Source organism: Cuculus canorus, chromosome 1 (assembly GCF_017976375.1).
Source record: "Cuculus canorus isolate bCucCan1 chromosome 1, bCucCan1.pri, whole genome shotgun sequence".
Lineage (NCBI taxonomy): Eukaryota > Metazoa > Chordata > Aves > Cuculiformes > Cuculidae > Cuculus > Cuculus canorus.
Window position 1 is genome coordinate 63498171 of NC_071401.1, and position 20359 is coordinate 63518529.

Below are 20359 nucleotides of genomic sequence, written 5' to 3' on the forward strand. Positions count from 1 at the left end.
TTATTGTACACTTCTCACGAGTTCTCTCTGTGACTCGGTTTGGGGGATCCCCTACCACTTTTTTTAAATGACAATTCAAACTCTTTTCTTCCCCACTCTGCAACTGCTGTTTCCTTACATCGATTCCCTGTCATCTCCTCATTCCTGCTCAAGTAAGCTACCCTTAAACATACAGGAATGCTTGCTGTTCTGCAGCAAAGTATTACTAAACACACACAGTGAAGACTTAAGCAAGGATAAAAATCTTTGAGCAATTTGTTTATGCAGAACAAGCCTCAGTTACACTTAATAGTATTCTCTAGTATTTCCTAAGTGAATCTTCCATGATACGCATTCAGACTACAATTCAAAATATTTTGCATGAGTTATCATACAACTTTCTGAAAAAATTATTAACACTGATAACTTCAAGCTCTTTTAACCAGGTAGAATTAAAGAGGGAGACTGCAATATCACATGCCTATCTATAAAACACTGGTCACTACCCTCCCTTCTGTGGAAGCAGTACATTGCAAGCAGTGCTGTTAAGAGACACATCAGTCTTTCAAAGTAGCAGAAATCTCCAACGCAAACAGAACCTTCTCATCTCAAGCCCATGTCTGCAAAGAACCACTGGTTGAGCAGAAGCTAGTTTTCACACAACCCTTCTGCCTGTTGCAAAGGCTCCTTCAACACAGCTCCCACAGAAATGGCACAGAGAAGTCTAAAAAATCCTTCTGAGGAAGCGAGGAGTGGGGAGAAAAGAGACAGGAAACAAAAGAACATTACACTAATAGTTCTCTTCTGCTAATCAACAGAAGAGTGCTGACATGATGTAAGGACAGGCTTGCCACAGACCGGAGAGAAGAAAGAACGTGCACCAGAAACTTCACAAAAATCAGACATGGCTTTCAAACCACAGAAAAAGGGGAAGAAGAATAAATCACTAAATAATGTCATAAGATGAGAGTAAGATATTAGCCAAAATACATGAATGAATAAAGGGACAAAACACAGCTGCAAAAGGTTAAAGAGGCTTCAAGAGAATTTATTTTCTTTCCATCCCAGCACTTCAATTAGCAATCATTGTACATACTGTGGCAATAGCTACCTAAAACCTAATAGTGCCTCCCACATACTCTCCTTATCCACAAAGGGTTGTGGAAATACATGCCTTCCAATGTAGTGACAGTGACTTCAAGCATCACAACGGGGGGGTTGACTCCTCTAGCATATAGGATGCATTTTATTGCCACAGCGAGTGTTACAAAACACGCTGCTCTATTTTCTGTTATTGCATCTGCACTTCCTCTTTTCACCTTTCAGGATTCCCACCACGACTACCCCAGGATCAGAAAGTGCAGATGACTTATGAGACAGAAGCTAGCCCAGACAAGATCTCACCAAAACATCAGTGGTACCAGGGCCCCGAGCACAGTCTCTCTACCGCTTAGGGAGTCCGAATGCTTCACTCAAAGCCAGCTGTGACATGGTGCAGCTGTGTAAATTTGGATCAGGCTGCTGGAAAGAGAGACATATGAGAAGGAAGCCCCACCAGACGCCTTTCTCCACTTTGGAGCTACATTCCAGCTCAGAGTCTCATCCTTGGATATCGTCAGAGTCATGCTGCAGGTTTGATGCTCCTGGCCATTCCCCTTACTGATCCTGACCCTGAATTGGGGACCATTTCCGATGTTACTTTGGACCTACACCATCACTACACTCTTACCCGGTCATCACTGAGTTCTTGGTTGACCCTGGCTAGCATCACAAACCTGCTCTGCTCTACTGCTTGGCTACCATAGGACTCCTCACTTTGTTGGCAAGATCACTGCCCTACCTGCTTTGTTGTCACACTCGGCTTCCAGATTGCCTTTCTTTACCAAGGACGACACTTTGTGCCCCAGGAAAAGTGGGACAGGATGACTTTGTGGATTAACAGAGCCACATAAAAGTCATACTTCTGCTTTAAAGCAGTTCTGCTGCAAGTATCAGTAAAACACCCCTTAGACCAGCAGGGCACTGGGAGTTGTTACTAAGGTCACAAGGACCGCTGGAGTATTTAAGTAATCCTTGTTATCCAGAATAGGACTATACTTGTCAAGATAGAGCAGAAGGTTGCATCTGAAACACAAACAACCAGCAGCTCTGCAGAAAGCAAGCAGACAGAACACAAAAATGGAATTAAGGCTACACAACACTTTCCTACGTTGTTTAGACTCCAGGTAACTAGAACAGAAGTTACCTGCACAAAACAATGCTCTACACCAGGAACGGGACCTTTGCACAGCAGTGCAATGCTAAAATTTCCCTTACTGCCAGATTACAAAAAGGCAAAAACTGGTGTTTAACCCTGCAGAAGAATAGGAAGAGCCTGAACAGGCCCTGTTGGGGAGGGGTAGGGGGTGGAGGGGTACACAGGGGGAAGAAAAAGGAAAGCAATACCAGTTTCTTAATAAGAGCTTCCTCTTCAGCTTCTATTCTCCAGACCCAAAACAGTCACTAAAACTGTTTTCTGTTTAACTCCTTCTGTGCCGCTTAAGTGTTTCAGCTAAAAGACCTAACAACGACTCAGGAGAAGTTGGTCTGTCCTGCAGATGTCCAAACTAGGCATTAGGCAGCCCTTGGCTTTATAATAAGAACTCAAATAATAAAAACAAAGCCCCCAAAACTCCCAGAAACGAGAAATCAGTGTCTTTTCCAATTCTTGTGAGAGCTATTTGGTCTGGTATTGTATTTCATTTCCCCAGTACTAGATATGGCAGGCAGGCCTTTCATTGCAAGAGCCCAACCGTGTTCCAGGAGGATGCAGAAGGCATTTGACTCAGCGCAGACTGACAAGAACAGGATCTTGAAAGGAAGGAAACAAGAAACAAGACTTGGCTTGGCACAGAAACAGAATCCTGCTTGTGCTCTCCTGTCCCTTTCCCTACCAGGGTTCTCTTGCCACCCTGGGCGCTGCTTAACCAACACTTGTCAATCCCATCCATATAGCTGGGAGAGTTGCTTGTGAATCACCTGTCCTGTACGTCTCAGCAGAGGGAAGGCAGACCATGAATTAATTATGCAGGAGGAAGGAGGACTGCGACAGTGGCATAAGTGCCCAGAGTGCCATTCAGATCTCAGATCCTTGTCACTTACATAAAACTGCCTTCCAGAAAAAACTAGAATTAGACTCACATTGGCACCATGACTGGTAGATACCATTTTCCTACCCTGTCTCCCTCTTAAAAGAGTCACCCCTGCCTCAGAAAAGGGTGGATGATAATTCAAGACAAATCAAAGAATCCCATTGTATGGCAAGGAACACAGTGGAAGAGCCCATAGGTTTCGAACGGAACATATATGCAGGAAATTACCTGTTCCACTGTAGGAACACGATACAGAATAAATGTTCATAACACCAACTACCACCCATCCCATGGACTGAAAGCAGCAACACGTTTTCCTTTTATAAGTAAGGATATATTCCTGTAGTGGCAGGAATTTTATGCCCACAAAGAGATGAGATCAAGGTTACAATGGATGGTCTTGATAATGGTAACTCTCAATTTCAAGTGTCTGACTCGACGTTAGTGCTTAGAGGATGCAGGGGCAGACAATGCAAGTTCTCCAGACACTGGTTCCAGCTGTAAGGAACGTGAATGAAGACATATGTCTGCTGGCATAATGTCACAGTGAGACAAGTATCCAGACTATCTTACAGGCAGAAAGCAGCTGTTTCAGTGACTTTCCTAAATCAGGCTATCTTTCAAATAATAAATGCAAAAACTTCATTTATCATTAAGGTTAATTAGGCAATTAATGAACTGAAAAACATAACACTTGAGGAGACTGTGAAATGAACTAAGTGGACTAGATCAAACTGATTGCCTAAAGTCTTGACAGTATGGGGCTGAATCATCCAATCTGGATTAATACAAGAGTACAAACCAACAGCAATACGATTATCCTGTCAATGGCTAAGCCATAACTGCTGATACAATTCTGAAGCATAAAGATCTTTTAGAGGCACCACTAACATCAAAGAAAACTTACAGCAGCATCCTCTTAAGTTAGTTTTAATTCACAAAAGCCTTAGCCTCCTTTCCTTTTTCCTTAGAGGCTCTCAATCACAGCCCTACAACAGAATTCATATTATACCCCATCAACAGCCAAGTAACTGCTCCACTCCTCTAAGAACTACTTAAGCATACTCTTGATAGCAACATATTTCAGTTCAAGAACTTTAATGCCTATTAAAAAGAAATTTAAATCCTGATTAAAATAACGCCAACCCATTGACTCAAAATTATGTTTAGAAGCTTTACGTTTTCATCACCTTCATCCTATGCTGGTTTATTTTAGTGTTAATCTCATGTTCTCCAAAGAAACCTATCATTCAACAAACAGAAAGCACTGCAAAACAAAAATATCCAGCACACCCTGCCTAGGCTACAGCTCGTCCTTCCCACACCCTGCTACCCTCACAGCTATAAAGGCTCAGCATTCCAGCACAGTTGGTTTCAGGTGTATCATAGGGGATAGAAGCAACAAACACCTTATCAGGGGCTAATGGCCAAAATAAACAAAATGGTTCTCCTCTTAAAGGATGTCTGCAGCAGGTGAGCTGCATGGTCCCCACACAAGTTTCTAGATATGTTCACTGAAAAACACTTCTCTCCCTGCTATGCCTAGTCTCATTCACTAGACAAATTCCAGTTTTGGGGGGAAATTAAACAAAGGATACCACACAAAAAAAAAGAAGTGTGCATCCACATCCAAAACAATGACAAAAAAAAAATGCCAAACAAGCACATGACATTTGCACTGGGTCAAAATGCTCCATTGTGCTTTCCCTCTGCCCAAGCCCAACCTGCCCCAAGACAAACATCCCCAATTCTGTCTCTCACAGCCTGATACCCTAAAAGTTAAGTACACTGCAAAACACATTAGTATTTTTGTCATGAGCACCAAATGCCTTAACTAGGATACAACAAAAGTACTGAGACACCACCAGTGCCTCCTCCAAAAGCCCAAAGGGGACCAAATCCCCACCTTTAAAGCACAGCTGTAAGGTACTGCCTAGAGATGGACTCTGTACTTAGAAGGATTGTGTGGAAGCTCCTGTCTCAGTCTCACATGCTGAATTTCTGGAGAGCAACAAGGGATCAGACCTAGCCCTGTACCTGGCATTTCCTTCAGGCAAGTCACCTCACATAGTGGGGTTTTCAGATCACAATCCGAAGCACTTAGTTAACCACCATGCAGTACAAGAGGAGTTTTGGTATACCTGCAGCCTGGCACTAATTTACAGACTTGTCTCTTATTTGAAAAGGTCTTAGGACCAAATAAGATATTTAATGCATGATCCCACTCCATTCTGCTATTGTGCATGGTCTGTTAAGCACAGTATTTGCTCCTATGCAGATCCCAACACAGCGTACATGGTACTGATGAAGTAAGGACCCTATCTTACAAGCATCTGATACCTCTGGTTACTGCCAAAAATCAAACAGCCACCGTGCAAAAAAAAGAGACATTGAGTTTGACATAGTACAATCATATCCAAGTAAGATTTCATGGGACTAGAAGAAAACTACACTTTGAATTCCAGAGAACACTTTGCACAAGAAAGTGAAGCCCATATTCAAGAGTATGAAGTACAAGTTACCCACAGGACTAGATTACCAATTCCCATTACCAGACACAGGGCATCAGCATACCAAACATTTGCAGGTGTAATCAGGAAACTCTAATAAATGACAACATATATAACATTTCCTGCTGGACTATTACAGAGATGAGTTACCTTTAATACCAGAGCTGACTTTAAATGTCATTCCATTAATATTTCTTTACTTTCAAACCCACAACTTTCTGGAACACTGTCACAGAAGCAGGTGTCAAAACACACTAATTATCAGTCTGTTACAGCTTCACTTTTACTGAAGCTATTTTGCTCTACTGCAACATCCCAAATTCCCCCAGGCACTTTTTATTTCCTGTCAAAAACTTCTGCCTCACCACTCAAAAACAGGCAGTCAGGAGTAATGGTATGAATAAAAATTAGCTTTCTTTTTTCCCTCTGTCTGAGAATTTTGCTTATTAGGCCTAAAAAATAAAAAGCCACAGGGGAACAGAGAAGGAATAAGCATACCACTTACGCTAGCTTGAAATCTAGTTCCTTCCAACCCTAACAGGCAACACCAATTTCCTCAGGTCCACTGCAGGCGCTGCCCTAGAGAATACAGAGCCTGGCTCTGTACTTCAGTACGAGGGAAGAGGCATAAAGAGTTCCCCTAGCTTTAGTCAGGAGCAGATTTACAACCACTGACCACAACCTACTTTCTCCATCATCTCTGAAGCACTAATTGTCTAAGCCTATTCTGCAGCAACTGCCTAAAGCTCCTGTCTCTAATTATTGTACACTGTTAGTTCTGAGAACTCTGGTGATTGCACTGGTCAAGCAGAACCAGTCAAGGCTGCTGGCTGACAGAGTGCAGCAAAATTAGCTACGTACAACAACCTACAAAGCCAGACTAATATTTACTAAAATAAGAGCGGTGTTGGCCAACTCCTACCTTACATCTGGACCAAGAAATACTAACAGAGCACAAATGTGGTTCCTCAGGTTTCTTAACTTGACCTTTGAATATCAGGAAACATCAGCCAAGGTCCCACACATCAACTATCTACAACCATAAAATGCGACTCCAAATTCCCAAAGAGGAACAGATCAGAGCGCATTTGCAGAAATAGCTGATGAATCCCTTCTGCTTATCTACTGGAGAATATTTTACAAAAAATAAAAAAAAAAAAAGTCAAAAATTAAGGATTACGCTCATAGAGGCAAAATGCAACCCCTCCTAATCTCAGGAAGTGAACTAGGTTAATGTCCCAGTGCTACAGAGAAACATGGTCTCTAGGAGGTCTCTGGGACCAGACTTAGCCTAGGTTACCGAGAATTTGCATAGATCAAGACAAGGACCTTACTGACAGTTAAAGCAGGACTCAACTTATGGAAGCACAGCTCCTCTCTGACCTGAGCAGAGCAGGTGCAAGCTTTCTAGAACCTTTACCACCTTGCTGAAACAGAGCACAAGACAGCCTTGAAAAAACAATAGTCGCCTACAGAGCAAAATAACTTTGTTTTACCTAATTCTCAGCCATGCTGAGCAGTAACATCACTTTTATACAACCACAGAGGACCCAAGAACCTTAAGGAAAAGAAAAAAAAAGATGTGCTATCTTACGCATTACCCGTGTGATCTGCTGAAAGACAGATTTCAGACAACTGCTCAAGTTTCACAGTACTGTCACTATTTTTGCATACCTTGGGGGAAGCAAGTAGCACTTTCCCTGGTTTCCTTATAATACAAGGAATATATACAATATGCAACTACCCATATGTAATGTAATTAGTTATACACTTCATTAGGGACATCTGAAATAAAAGAATTCAAAAGATGATAAGCAACTGGAGTCAGCAGGTCTGAAAATCTGATCTGTAGAGGACTGACAGGTCTCAGTGCTAGCATTCCTTGCTCCTTTCTGCTAAACTGGATTAAGAAGCAGCCAAAAATAAGATAATATTTCCTCAATATTAAGCTCCCCATGAGAGCAAACGCTGCCATTTCAGAGATATTCCAGAACTCAAAAATGGAAGGGAAAGCATCCAGCGCATTTTTAAAGAGAAGAAACAACACTCATAATGTAATAGCAGGTGTGTTGTGAAGAAGTTTTTGAACATGTGTTGTACCACTACAGATCTTTCACATGTACAGATAATGCGTAGAAAGCAAAGCTACAATCTCAGAAACAGCACTCAGTTGAGAAATTACAACAGCAGAAGAGCCATCCACTGGACTGTTAAGAACTTCCATTTATTCAGGAAAACTTCGGCCAGCCACTCGGATATACATGCATTCATAAAAGCACAATTTTTGACCCATGTTTTGTTCATAGAGCAGAACAGTCTTGAAAAAAATAAGAACAATTCCACTGCAACCCCTCTTTTTTTTTTTAGTGATTATTAGGGATCTGCAACAATCCAATCACAACCAGTAAATTTAACTTAAACAGCGCTGGTTTGGAGGGGATGGATTGTTTTTGTTTTAGACAGCTCTCACTTTGTATCATTCTGTCAGAGCTCAGTTTTCCAAGGTTGTGTTCACGTGTTCTGCAGCAGTCACCAGCTTTTCAAACCAAAACCTAAAAGCAACTGTAAGATGTCACACCCCGTGCCTCCTGCAAAATAGATCTAATTTTCCATTACAAACTAGTGATTGTTCCTTGGCAGGGGGAGGAGGGAGAGAGAGGGAGACTAAGAAAGGGAGCTTTTATACCATCCACCAGATTTTTCTTCTCTTTCTACCACCCTCCTTCCTACAATTCTAAAAGCTGAACGACCGCCAGAAAAATCAACAAAACTATTTTTCACTGAAATACCAAAACAAAATGTCTGAGAAGTTTCATGATACAGTTGAATTACACTGTTAAACGCAAGGAACATATAACCACCTTTAAGAAATCACTAAACACTGTAAAACACACATCTTGGAAAAAGATACCAAGAGAAACAGCTTTCAGAACACAGCACTGTAGTACTGAATGGAACAGGAAATGAGGAACAAAGAAAGGAATTTCATAGATTCCAGATGGACTCCAACACCAGCTGGGAAATACAAGCAAGAATCAACTAAAGCCTTGTAAAAGGCTCCCACTAACTGTTTTCTTCTAGAGTTCTTCAATAAAAGTAAGTAGCTGTAAACAATTTGTAAATAGAAATATTTTTAGAAGAAACTTGAAACAGCAGTAAATATAAACTTCTTCCCCTCTCTATTTTTAAGGAGCTCAAAACCAAGCCATGAGTACATCTGTTTTTTGGAGTTGCTTTTTTAAATATCAGAACTCTGTACAGGCAGTCAAGACAGAAGCAGAACTGTAAATAAAGTATTTCAAGCTGTCAGCTTCTCAATACTTGGAATATTAAAGCTGAATGAAACTTGAAAGCAAGGAAAAGCAAAAGCTGTAAAGCTGACTTATACTACATGCATTCCATGTAACTGGAATTGAACAGGAATTTAAATGTGTAAATAGCTAAAACCAAGTTATCAGTCACTCAAACTTTGTTCGTACAGCTATAAATTAAAAATAAATAAATAAATAAATAAAAAACCGCAACTACTCTAGGTTAGGAACCCTGGGAACAGAACTCCTGCACAAATTCAAATACCCCTCTGTTCCCTATGTAACCCCATGTCTCCAACATTTCACATTCCTTTTCTGAAACACAAACTCAGGCTTTTCAATGCAAACTTCTATTAAATTGGTTTTGAAATCTTTGAGTAAGAAAAACAGCGACAAACACACAAGTATATTTCCTCCTAAGGTCACTGCAAAAGATGAAAAGAAAAGATTAAGCATACATTTTATGGAATGCATTAATAGAAAATTCTGCAATAATGGGAGAACGGGATTTTTCCCAACTTCAAGGTTTTTCATGCATTTGTCACAGGTGGAAAAATTCGAGATGCTTCATCTAATGTTCATCCACCTACTAGCAGCTTATAAAAGTAAAGTACATTAATATTTAAGCAAATGACGCTGCATCACATTCTACCTGTTCAAACATACCAGTAATTCATAAATAAGTGAAACTCTCTCTTACCATGACACCATACTAATCCATTTTGGTTAAAGGCAATACAGTCACACAGTTACACACCCCAGCAGGTGCAGGAGATTCAGCTGGGCTAATGAAAGGATCTTCATTTTGCCCCAGTGCTCCCCGAGAGATAACAACAAGCAAGTTCATGAGTCTCTAGTTAGGTAGAGAAAGATGAGAAAGGTAAAACTCCTGAGGTCTGGAATGAAAACTGAAGGTCAGAACTCTTAATTAGCCGCAGAAGTTCAACAAACCAGACCAGGCTCTAAGTTTTCAATATTTTTGTCCTTTCCTTAACAGACCTCAAAAATACAGATAACGCTACACTTTATTCCTTTTCAGACAGAAAAAGGGAAAAGAAAAAAAAAAAAAAAAGAACCAACCTCAAAGCCCTCAAATTTCCCATGGAATCTTTCAAGTGTTTTACACCGGCAACAATCCATGAAAATTTCAAGAAATGAAAATAGGAAAAAAATTCCAGTTCATAATTTTGAAGTTTCCCCATCTCATTTTGCAAAACTTTCACCCAAAAAGTCTTCTATAGGAGGAAAACATGTGAAGTTTCAGGGAAGTTGTTTTCCTTTGGCAGAGGTTAGGATAGGAGAGGAAGGAAGTTAGATCTGTTTTGTTTTTATTCCAAAACAAAACACCAGTCCACTATGCTGAAGAAATCAAACAGGCACTGCTAAGAAACAGCTATTTCATAAGGTTTAATAAATGTTGCTACAATCAGAAGGTAAGAGAGCTATTCGGAATGTGTAAGTCTACGATCAGCTGTTCAGTTTAATAAAATGTTAACTGTCATTAACTCCAAACACCTCAAGCTTCTCCTTGATTTAATCATAAAACAGATAAACCTCTGGTACTAGAAGGTTTAAAAACACAACATTAAGACATACTAGTGAATGTTTTAACCATTACTGCATGCCTCAGTTGACGTCCTCCCTAGATGCATTAATAGTCCACTGAAACACACACGAGCATTCATTTTTCTTCTACATATTTGGCCAAACATCTGTTGGTCTGAAATCATTACAAATATATTAATATAACTGTCTGATATATATACATATTTTATAGTATCCAAAGACTACAGTCCTCCATCTCTGTTCTCAGCTTCTTGCTTTCACACAGGGAAACCGTAAGATTTATTCTCCAAACACCCAAGTTCGCAGAGGATTTTCTCACAAGTGGATTGTCACAACAGGAGAGGCATTAAGTACTCCTTAACCACCCCAAGTGGATTTTGCCTCATCATCTCCTCCACCCTTTCCATGAGAAAAAATACTACATTAGCCACTCAAAGACTTAATTCACTCCCACGGAAGCGTAACTATAGGCTTCAACAGAATTATTCATGATTGCAGCTCCTCTAACGGAGCTCAGTCAGTCCACCCGTCGGACTAAGAAAGGATAGAGGGAACACCTGAAGGTCCATTTGCAGTCTATACTGTTTATTTGGTCTGTGAATTTTAACCTGATGTATACTATCGAAAGTATTTCAGGAGATTTTTTTAAGCTGTGTTTTCTAATTTTGCTGTAGGCAACACCCTTCAGTGTTTGCATGAGGTCTTCCTTAAATGAAAACATCACTGCAATAAATGGCTTTGTATGCTAACAGTGTTTGACAGCATATTTGCATAAGTAGAAATCTTGCTATCGTGCAAAGAAATTGGAAGGGATGGTGTCTGTTTAAGCATAAACATAATAATCAACATTAGGTGTCTCAGCTTTAGAAGACAAGTGTGTGATGGAGAAGCAGGGCATCATGTGTATTAATCAATTAACACCAGCTAAACCACCTTAACTTTCTTAAGCAGCTAAGGCTCCTGAACTGAGTACTAGATGCAAGTAGTTCTTAGGTGGAAGGTCAGAGATATAGATCTATCAGTTTGTCAGTTAAGCCTCTTGGTGGTCTCAGTGGAGTTTTAACACTTGTTTTTCAGAGCAGCTGACCAAGCCAGCGTATATCAGAGCTAACAAATACACCATCATCAACAAAACACACCCTATGGAAGGGAAGCAAACTGAACAGGCTGAGAAAGTTGGGGTTGTTAAGTTTAGAGAACAGAAAGCTCTGGGGAGACCTTGTAGCAGCCTTCCAGTACTTAAAGGGGGCCAACAGGAAAACTGAGGAGCGGCTCTTTATCAGGGAGTGCAATGACAGGACGAGGGGTGATGTTTTTAAGCTGAAAGAGGCGAGATTCAGATTAGATATTAGAAAGGAATTCTTTATTGTGAGGGTGGTGAGGCACTGGGACAGGTTGCAGGGAAGTCACGGATGTCTCATCCCTGGAGGTGTTCAAGGCCAGGTTGGAAGAGGCTTTGAGCAACCTGATCCAGTAGGTGTCCCTGTCCATGGCAGGGGGGTTGGAAGTGGTTGATCTTTAAGGTCCCTTCTGACCCAAACCATTCTATGATTCTACGAAGAGTGTAGAAAGACTCGAGCAGTATCATGGCTTTGCCAGTATACAGCCATGAAAGCCGGGGATGCACCTGCAGGGGATGCACCTGCTGTCCCCTCTGTCTGATTTCCCCCACACACGCACACTCTGAATCAAGCTCCCTGATCAGAGTCAGCTCTGACATTCGCTTGAGTGCACAGATTCAGTTCACTAAAATGGAAGAAAACTAAAACTGACAAGAACATGGTGCATTCTTTGGGCCTACTTTGCAAACTGAATTGGATTTTTTTTGTTAGCAGAAAAGCATTAGTTGACAGCAGGTGTATCTGTCGTGGGGGGAACTAAGAGTGTTTTAGAGCAAGGAGCAAGACCAGCAGGGAAGGGGAAAAGCAAGGCAGCAACAAGCTACTAATTTGGGTCAGCACATCGCAATATCATGCGTTGGACTGCACCTACAAGAACAGAATCACAAAGCAACATCTGAAACTTGGAGAAGAACAGCATCAGGCAGAACAGAGTCATAAGAACACAAGAAGAGAAGCCAATATTGGGATCTGCCTAGCCCAGTAATTTCATAAACAGAAATTTGTCTTAAACCTATAATAATAATTTTTAAAAAAAAAAGTCACAAAACCCCACCCACCAGTCTGAAAATTAATTCAATGCAATAAGATTTCAAAAGCATTTTCTGGAAGACCGCGAAGCTATGATACCCACCACTTACATAACATCCCCATCTAAGAGCATTTGGTACTTTGACCAGCAGATAATCACCTCAATGAGAAGACAAGAAAACACTCTTAGTTCTCATGAGAGAGATTAGGGAACACTTTTTTTCAAATGTACTAATTCCAAAAGAGGACAAAAAAAATAGAAAGTTTCCTTCCTAACATCAGAGGCTCTGAGCAGATCTTTTTAATGGTTTCACTCCTGTGAATTTACCTCCACAGACTCTAAAAAGCCAAGTCAAATTTGCTTCAACTCACATATGAATCATTTTTTACTTAAAGGAAAGTCACGTTATGGATAATTTGATGTCAGGCTGGCAGCCCCAAACACAAGCATCTTCCATTTCTTCAAAATTGAGTTAATTGAAGCATTTTCCACTGCTACCTTTGTTTCCTCCTCTCACTTGCAGAAACTATGCTTTGGTCTCCACTTTTACTCCAGACATGGCTGTTCCTGACAGTCCACAAACAGTCACAGCACTACTCCTCTATAAACAGCAATGGTCCCAACTCTATTCCATTCAGCGCACCAAACACAAGCCAGCCAGAACACAACCACCACCAAATTCAGCAGAGTTTGAACTGATGAACCAGTGGTGAAAAATCTGCATAATCTATTCTGCACCCTCTGCAGCCTGTCAGACTCAAGCCTTAAATAACATTGCAGTAAAGTCAATAACAATGTAAGTTGCCACTTTATTTTACAAACACAACATCAGTTTAAGCTGTACTTGTTAATTTTTAAATGTGCAGAAATTATTTTGTTAAGTCTTGAATATATTCACGATGAGATGCAAATAACTTTCCCCCTTTCTTCAGTTGTTGGTCCACCAGCTTTGAAACACTAGGGAAATCACTGTTATCTTGAAGAAGCATTTTACAGTTCCTAAACAACATTTTTCTACTATATATACCTATATATAGACAAGTACCTGGGAAAAAAAATTTCTCATTCTAAAAATATCTACTCAACAGCCTTATGCCCCATTTAAATGGGGATAAATCCTTTTACAGTATTATGCAGTGAGCATATTTAGTCGTACTTACTTCTACAAGTAACAACTTAAGACAAGGCACTAAATCCCAAGAGACAATATTAAAAGGGACATCTTCTCAAGGCAAAATGGATTTCCCTGATCAACCTTAGGTTTATCAGACTTACAGGAGGCCTTAAGTTTGTCAGAGACAAGATAGTTCCTCCTTACCCTTAAAGAAATACAGAGAGGCATCTCTCAGTTACACCGTACCAAGTTTAATGATAGAAGGGCAATAAATACCTTCTTTCTGCAATCAACCTGCTTAAACACTAGTATGCCAGCACTTAAGAAAACACTCTGCCTGACTTCACCCAAGACTCAGTTTCCCAAAGGAACGTTCAATTGCTCTCACAAAGTCTTAAACTACATAGCTCTGTATGAATTAATAAATACGGCACAGCAAAACATAAGAATCAGCAAGACAGCAGAGTCCACACACCAACAAACCTCATCTAGTCAACTGGATCACCACACTGTAAACGAAGCTCTTGAGTTCTCAGGAGACTGGCAGGTTTACGCTTTGAACCAGACAAGCTGTGAGTGGAGAACCAATCCACATCAGGTAGCAGCAAACCTCTACGACAAAACTTCACACAACAACCCTACGCAGTGCTACAGACTGGGGGAAGAGTGGCCAGAAAGCTGCACGGAAGAGAAGGACCTGGGGGTAATGGTTGACAGCCGACAGAACATGAGCCAGCAGTGTGCCCAGGTGGCAAAGAAGGCCAATGGCATTTCGGCTTGTATCAGAAACGGTGTGACCAGCAGGTCCAGGGAGGTTATTCTCCCTCTGTGCTCGGCACTGGTGAGACCGCACCTTGAGTACTGTGTTCAGTTCTGGGCCCTTCGATAGAAGAAGGATGTTGAGGCTCTGAAGCGTGTCCAGAGAAGAGCAACGAAGTTGGTGAGGGGGCTGGAGAACAAGTCTTACGAGGAGCGGCTGAGAGAGCTGGGGTTGTTTAGCCTGGAGAAGAGGAGGCTGAGGGGTGACCTTATTGCTCTCTACAGCTACCTGAAAAGAGGTTGTGGAGAGGAGGGAGCTGGCTTCTTCTCCCAAGTGACTGAGGACAGGACAAGGAGGAATGGCCTGAAGCTTCGCCAGGGGAGGTTCAGGCTGGACATCAGGAAAAAAATCTTCACCGAAAGAGTCATTAGGCACTGGAACAGACTGCCCAGGGAGGTGGTCGAGTCATCTTCCCTGGAGGTGTTTAAGGAGCGGGTGGATGAAGTGCTTAGGGACATGGGTTAAGGGAGTGTTAGGAACGGTTGGACTCTATGATCCAGTGGGTCCTTTCCAATCCGGTGATTCTATGATTCACCAGATCTGTGGCTTTGATCACACTTTGTGCTAAGGAGAGACTATGCTGCCAGAAGTCCCACATTTTAGCTTATGACTTCAACACCTGTAACCACAGCAGGTCATTCCCTGGGCCCTTCTAAGGATGATACAGGAGATTTAGATGTTTATGAATGTTTTAAATTGCTGCAAGTCTTCACAGCACGAGTGGACCATTACAATCTCTGAAGGTCAAAGTGATGAGCAAAGGGTCCTTCTCATTATGTCGGTGCCCTTGGTAGCCTCTTGATGTGTGGTAATCTCCTGTCTCAATTATTATTCCAAAACTATGGGACAGCTCAACTTCAGTAACAAGCCAAGCTACAGCTAGAAAAATACAATGTTACAGCAGAGCTTGATACACTCCATGATACAAGAATGCTAGATTTCAGGGATATGGAAAAGCCTCTTACTTTACAGTGAGATTTCACGAAGAAGCCATTTCTTTACATTTTTCAAGTATAAATAATTTCACAAAGTAAAACGTGGCAGAAAGTTCTCCGCTAACCAGTTTACAGCCTTCCACAGTAGAAATGCTAAACACGAGCTTTTACTTTTTTCAACTGAAAGTTAATAGTCGATGCCATTTAAGGAGAATAAAGTACCAATTAAGTACAGTACATTTATTAAATATTATTGACAGTACAACATAAGTCATGTTGTCAAGCAGAAGGTCTTTCTTTGTAGATTTTCCAGCCAATCATCAGCTGCAGAGCCTTATGTTGTTTCCTTTCAGGTTTTGAAACACTGACTCATGGAAATATCAGCACAGCACACTTCCTCAAAGTGGCAATCTTATAGGAAGTGTTTGTTTAGTCTTACATGACACATTGTTTTGTTTATGCATAAGGGATTCCGGTTAAAATAATTTTTCAATTAAGGAAAAAAAGACAAGAGGACGGCAGTTTCAATTATGGGAAGCCAAAATAAATCAATTTAAAATAGACATTTCAACAGTGCATTCATTAGCACAGATACTACTTTTTTCTTTTTACTGTATGTTACTTCCTTGCAACACAGAAATGCACAAGTTAGCCAGGCACTGAGCTCTTTCAGTTCAACAAACCACAAAAGAAACCAGAAATTGGACAAGAAGTAGCACTGTAACAATGCCTTCCAACAGTGCTACCGACATTGTTGCTCCACAACTTCAGTATCTCAATGAGGCGGTTTTTTTGGAAATGGCGCATAACTGGCAGTGCAACCAAATGAAGAAAACACAGGTTCCCAGGAACCCAAGGGTTCACACTTTCAACAGATGGCTCAAGCCAAAACCAAACGTGACTAGGAACAACACTACTCAGAATGGGGAAGCATTTAGGAGATCTGGGATATGATTACCCATCTAGCTAAATATGGCTGATTCTATGCAACACAACAAATCCAAAAGGACAAGCTACACTGCTGGTAGAAAACACTTTAATTACGCTGAAGCTTCTTGGAAATGCAGGACAAGACCCAGCCATAGCAACACATTACATCAGGGCATTCAAACACCTCTAGGCTTCAGGTGTTTTGCATGGCCTGAAGCCTCCAAACGGCACCAGCCTCTCTATTAAAAAAAGACACGTCACCACGGGTAACCGCCCTGATCTCACAGTGCATTTGCACTGATTCTTCAAAGCATCAGTCCTACATTTCATCAGATTTACATGAAGGCATTCTTGTATATCACTGCTCTTATTCATGATTTGCAAGGAAAGGTGCTACAGAGAAAGAAATGTGCTATCGAATGAGGCATAGAATATGTGCAGGTCAAACCAGTATGAGTTTGGCCACAAAACAAGCTCCCAAAGAACAGAACTGACCACTTCTAGAGCATGATAAATCAAAGCAAATAAAGATGGGAAATTACTTCTACCTTTGTCATCAAGTAGCTCAACCCTTAACCCATCTAAAGATTCAAAGCCTGCTGACACTTTCAGGAGCGAGAACCCTACAAAGTACCAGCAAATGGAAACCGCTAAAAGACAAACAAATTTAGTCTTTCAAATCCACTCACAGGTTTCTTTTACAGAAACTCTACAAGCCTCCATATACAATTTCTTCAAGACTAAGATTGTTTTATAAGGCCCATTAGATCAGTGATACTCCCTGGGTCCATCAGAGCAATCCTGCCGCTTCTATTTTTCTGACAAATTTCACAGAATTTAGTCAGTTACAGAAGGGCATTTAACTTTCGAAAACAAATCCCATAAACTGGTGCTTTTGTCACAAAAGCTGATAAATACAACTTTAAGTACCATGAACAGGAGGGAAGAGCTCGCTTCTGTTGGCACTTATCATCACCCTCTGCTGTATTACAGTAAAAAACCTGGGCACAGCGGGGCTGTGAAAAAGTGCCTGGCATTATTCTTGCAGTTCAGTGAGTAAAGACCTTCTGCTTAGACAGCAGCAGTGAAGCACTGGTGTAACCAGTGATGCACGCAGTTTCTCCTACTTACTATCCATGCTAAAGGGCAGCAAGAATCCTTGCCACAACACTGCACATTAATCAAACGCTTAGCTCTGATGAGGACTCTGATAACTGAAGTCAGCAGTAGGATTAACTCCAGTCCATGATTTAATGAGATTAATCTCAAGCCTTTTGCTGCTCTTAGTATCTTCAATCTCTTCTACTGCTCAAAGAAATTCCCACACTCAAGTAACATCACCCATTTAGGTATGACTTCATCACTGTTTTCTTCTCAAACAAAACAAACAAACCACCCAAGAGTCATCATCCTACATGTGAAATGTGTTCTTACTCCTTTCACTAAGTGATCACTGCAAAAGCACCATTTGCACACTGCCTGAATTTCTCCTTTGCAAAAAGACTTTTAGCCCCCCTTCTTCTCCTCTTTGAGGGGAGCCAGAAAACAACTCTCTGACCACACTTTATAGCCCTGCCGAATCTATTTTCTGGATGTACAAAAGAATACAGAATCAACACATAGTTTTTAGCTTATGTCAGACAATCTTTTTTTTTTTTTAAGGTCTGCTATCAGCAAACCACCCGCTGACCATTAATAAGGAAATGATCCTAACGATGGCCTCTTTGAAACCCGAATGCCATTATGCAATAATGATATTTCCTATGCAAACTCAGGTTTTGGTTTTATTTAACATGACACATAGTGGTGGCAAATTTGCTTTTATGAGTGTGCAAGAGGAGATTTTCCAAGAGCTCCAAGAGGAAGCTCCAAGCCCAACTCCCTCAGCACCCACCACAGCGAGCCCAGCACTAAACCTTTCCCCCTCTCCCCCAGGATCCCTGTCCCATGGAAGGGAAACAAACTGCTCCCTCTGCACATGGGTTTCTCCTACGGAAACGAGGGATTTCCCTCCCAGCCGGCACACTCGGAACTCAACCAGGGAGAGTTTAATCTGCATGCTGACATCTGTCGCTTACTTTCTAATAACGTGGTTTGGAACCCTACCAGTGGCAAGGAGAAGGGAGGCTCTCGGAGCCCCAGCGCTCAGGCTCGGCTCTTTCCCACAGCCGCTTTGGCACCAGCTTTGCCAGGGACACATCGAGCCTCGCCACCGCCTGCAAACTTTTAGCGCGTAGCGTAGCAACGGAATGGGGAAAAAAAAAAATAAATAATCCCGAAATCCACCCCAACATCCCGCGGGCGACGCTTCCCCGGCCGGAGCCCTCGCAGCCACCGGCACGGGGCTGATCCCGATGCTCCCACGGGTCCCCAGTGCTCCCAGTCCCGATGGCCCCACGGTCCCGCTGCTGCCCCACAAGGCTCCTCAATGCCCCCAGTCCTGCTGCTGCCCCCCACGTCCCGATGCTCCCCACGGGGCTGCATCCCACTCTCCCCGCGGTCCCGCTGCTGTCCCCCACGGGTAACGATGCTCACGGTCCCGATGCTCCCCCACATGAGTCCCACTGCTTCCCTCGCCCCGTGTCCCCACGCTCCCACGGTCCCGCGCCCCCACACGGGTCCCCGATGCCCCTAGTCCCACCGCTGCCCCCCCCCCGGGTCCCGATGCTCCCCCCCCCATGGACCTGCATCCCGATGCTCCCCACGGGTCCCGCTGCCCCCCACCCCCCGGGTCCCCGATGTCCCCGGTCCCGCTGCTCCCCCCCACTAGTCCTACAGCTCGCCCCTCCGGGTCTTGCTGTTCCCCTCGACGGGTTCCCGATCCTCCCACGGTCTCGATGCTCCCCACGGGTCCCCGATGCACGCGCTCCCGCTCCCCACGGGTCCCGCTGCTCCCCACCGGGCTGCATCCCGATGCTCCCCACGGGTCCCGACGCCCTATACAGGTCCCGCTTCTCCGTGTCCTGCTCCCCCCGGTCCTGCTCCCACGGATCCCCCTGTCCCCCCACGGGTCCCCATACTCCGGGTCCCGCTCCCCACGGGTCTCGACGCTCCCCACGGGGCTGCATCCCGCTGCTCCCCCGCCACGGGTCCCCGGTGCCCCCGTCCCGATGCTGCCCTCCACGGGTCCCGCTCCACCGCCCCGCTGCGCCGCCCGCCCCGCCGCCTCCTTCGGAACGCGGAGCCCGAGCAGCCGCCCGGCTGCTGCCCGGCTGCTCCCCGGCTGCCCCCGGAGCTCCCCGCCCGCCGTCCCCGCTCTCACCGATTTTAATCCTGACGCTCTGGAAAACCCGCAGCCCCTCTTCCTCCACCGCCATGGTGGGGATGGTGGTGGTGGTGCCGCTGGAGCTCAGCGAAGGGAAGAAGAGGAGGAGAAGGAGGAGAAGGAGGCAAGGCAGTCGAGCTGCACCGCTCGGGGCGCAGCGAGCGGCGAGCGCCGGAGCAGCCCGAGCGCAGCGCCCGCCCCGGCCCCGCCGCCGCCTCCCCATTGGCCGGAGGGGAGTGCCCGCCGCGCTCATTGGTCCACTGGTGGGGGGGAGGGGGGGAGAGCGGGGAGTCGGGAGGGATGGGGGCAGGAGCGATGCGGGGCTTGGCAAGCTCGGTTCATCCCGCCGGGACTCCCGAGGGGGCAGCCAGGGTAGGCGGAATGGGAAAGGTAAAAGGGAAGGATGGCTTAACTCTTAGGTCCCGTTTCCAGTACCCCTTCCGACCCGCGCGTCGTGGCGAAAGGGAAAGAGGGAGGGATGCGCCAGCCTTTCTTTTTCCCCACAGAGCCATAAAGAAAAGGCAGTGGCGGCGCCCCCAGGGTTGAAACCCATTCATTAGCGGGGAAAAGAAGGCCCGTGTTCGATAAACAAACCCGTCTGGGTGTTGGCAGCGGGCCAGTCTGGCTCCTGGCTCCATCCGATGAGT

The 20359-nt window shown here is 43.7% G+C and overlaps 1 protein-coding gene across 2 annotated transcripts in view; it reads right to left on the reverse strand.

Moving 5' to 3' along the window:
- The window catches only part of RASA3 (RAS p21 protein activator 3), a 137769-nt gene extending 117878 nt beyond the window's left edge, over positions 1-19891 (reverse strand). Inside the window, exon 1 of one of the 2 annotated variants that reach the window (XM_054071247.1) lies at positions 19710-19891. In XM_054071247.1, coding sequence (XP_053927222.1) covers positions 19710-19764 — 55 coding nt within the window. In that variant the 5' untranslated portion in view covers positions 19765-19891. The remainder of the gene's footprint in view (positions 1-19709) is intronic. The other variant, XM_054071256.1, reaches the window with a different exon arrangement.
- Positions 19892-20359: the final 468 nt, after the last annotated feature.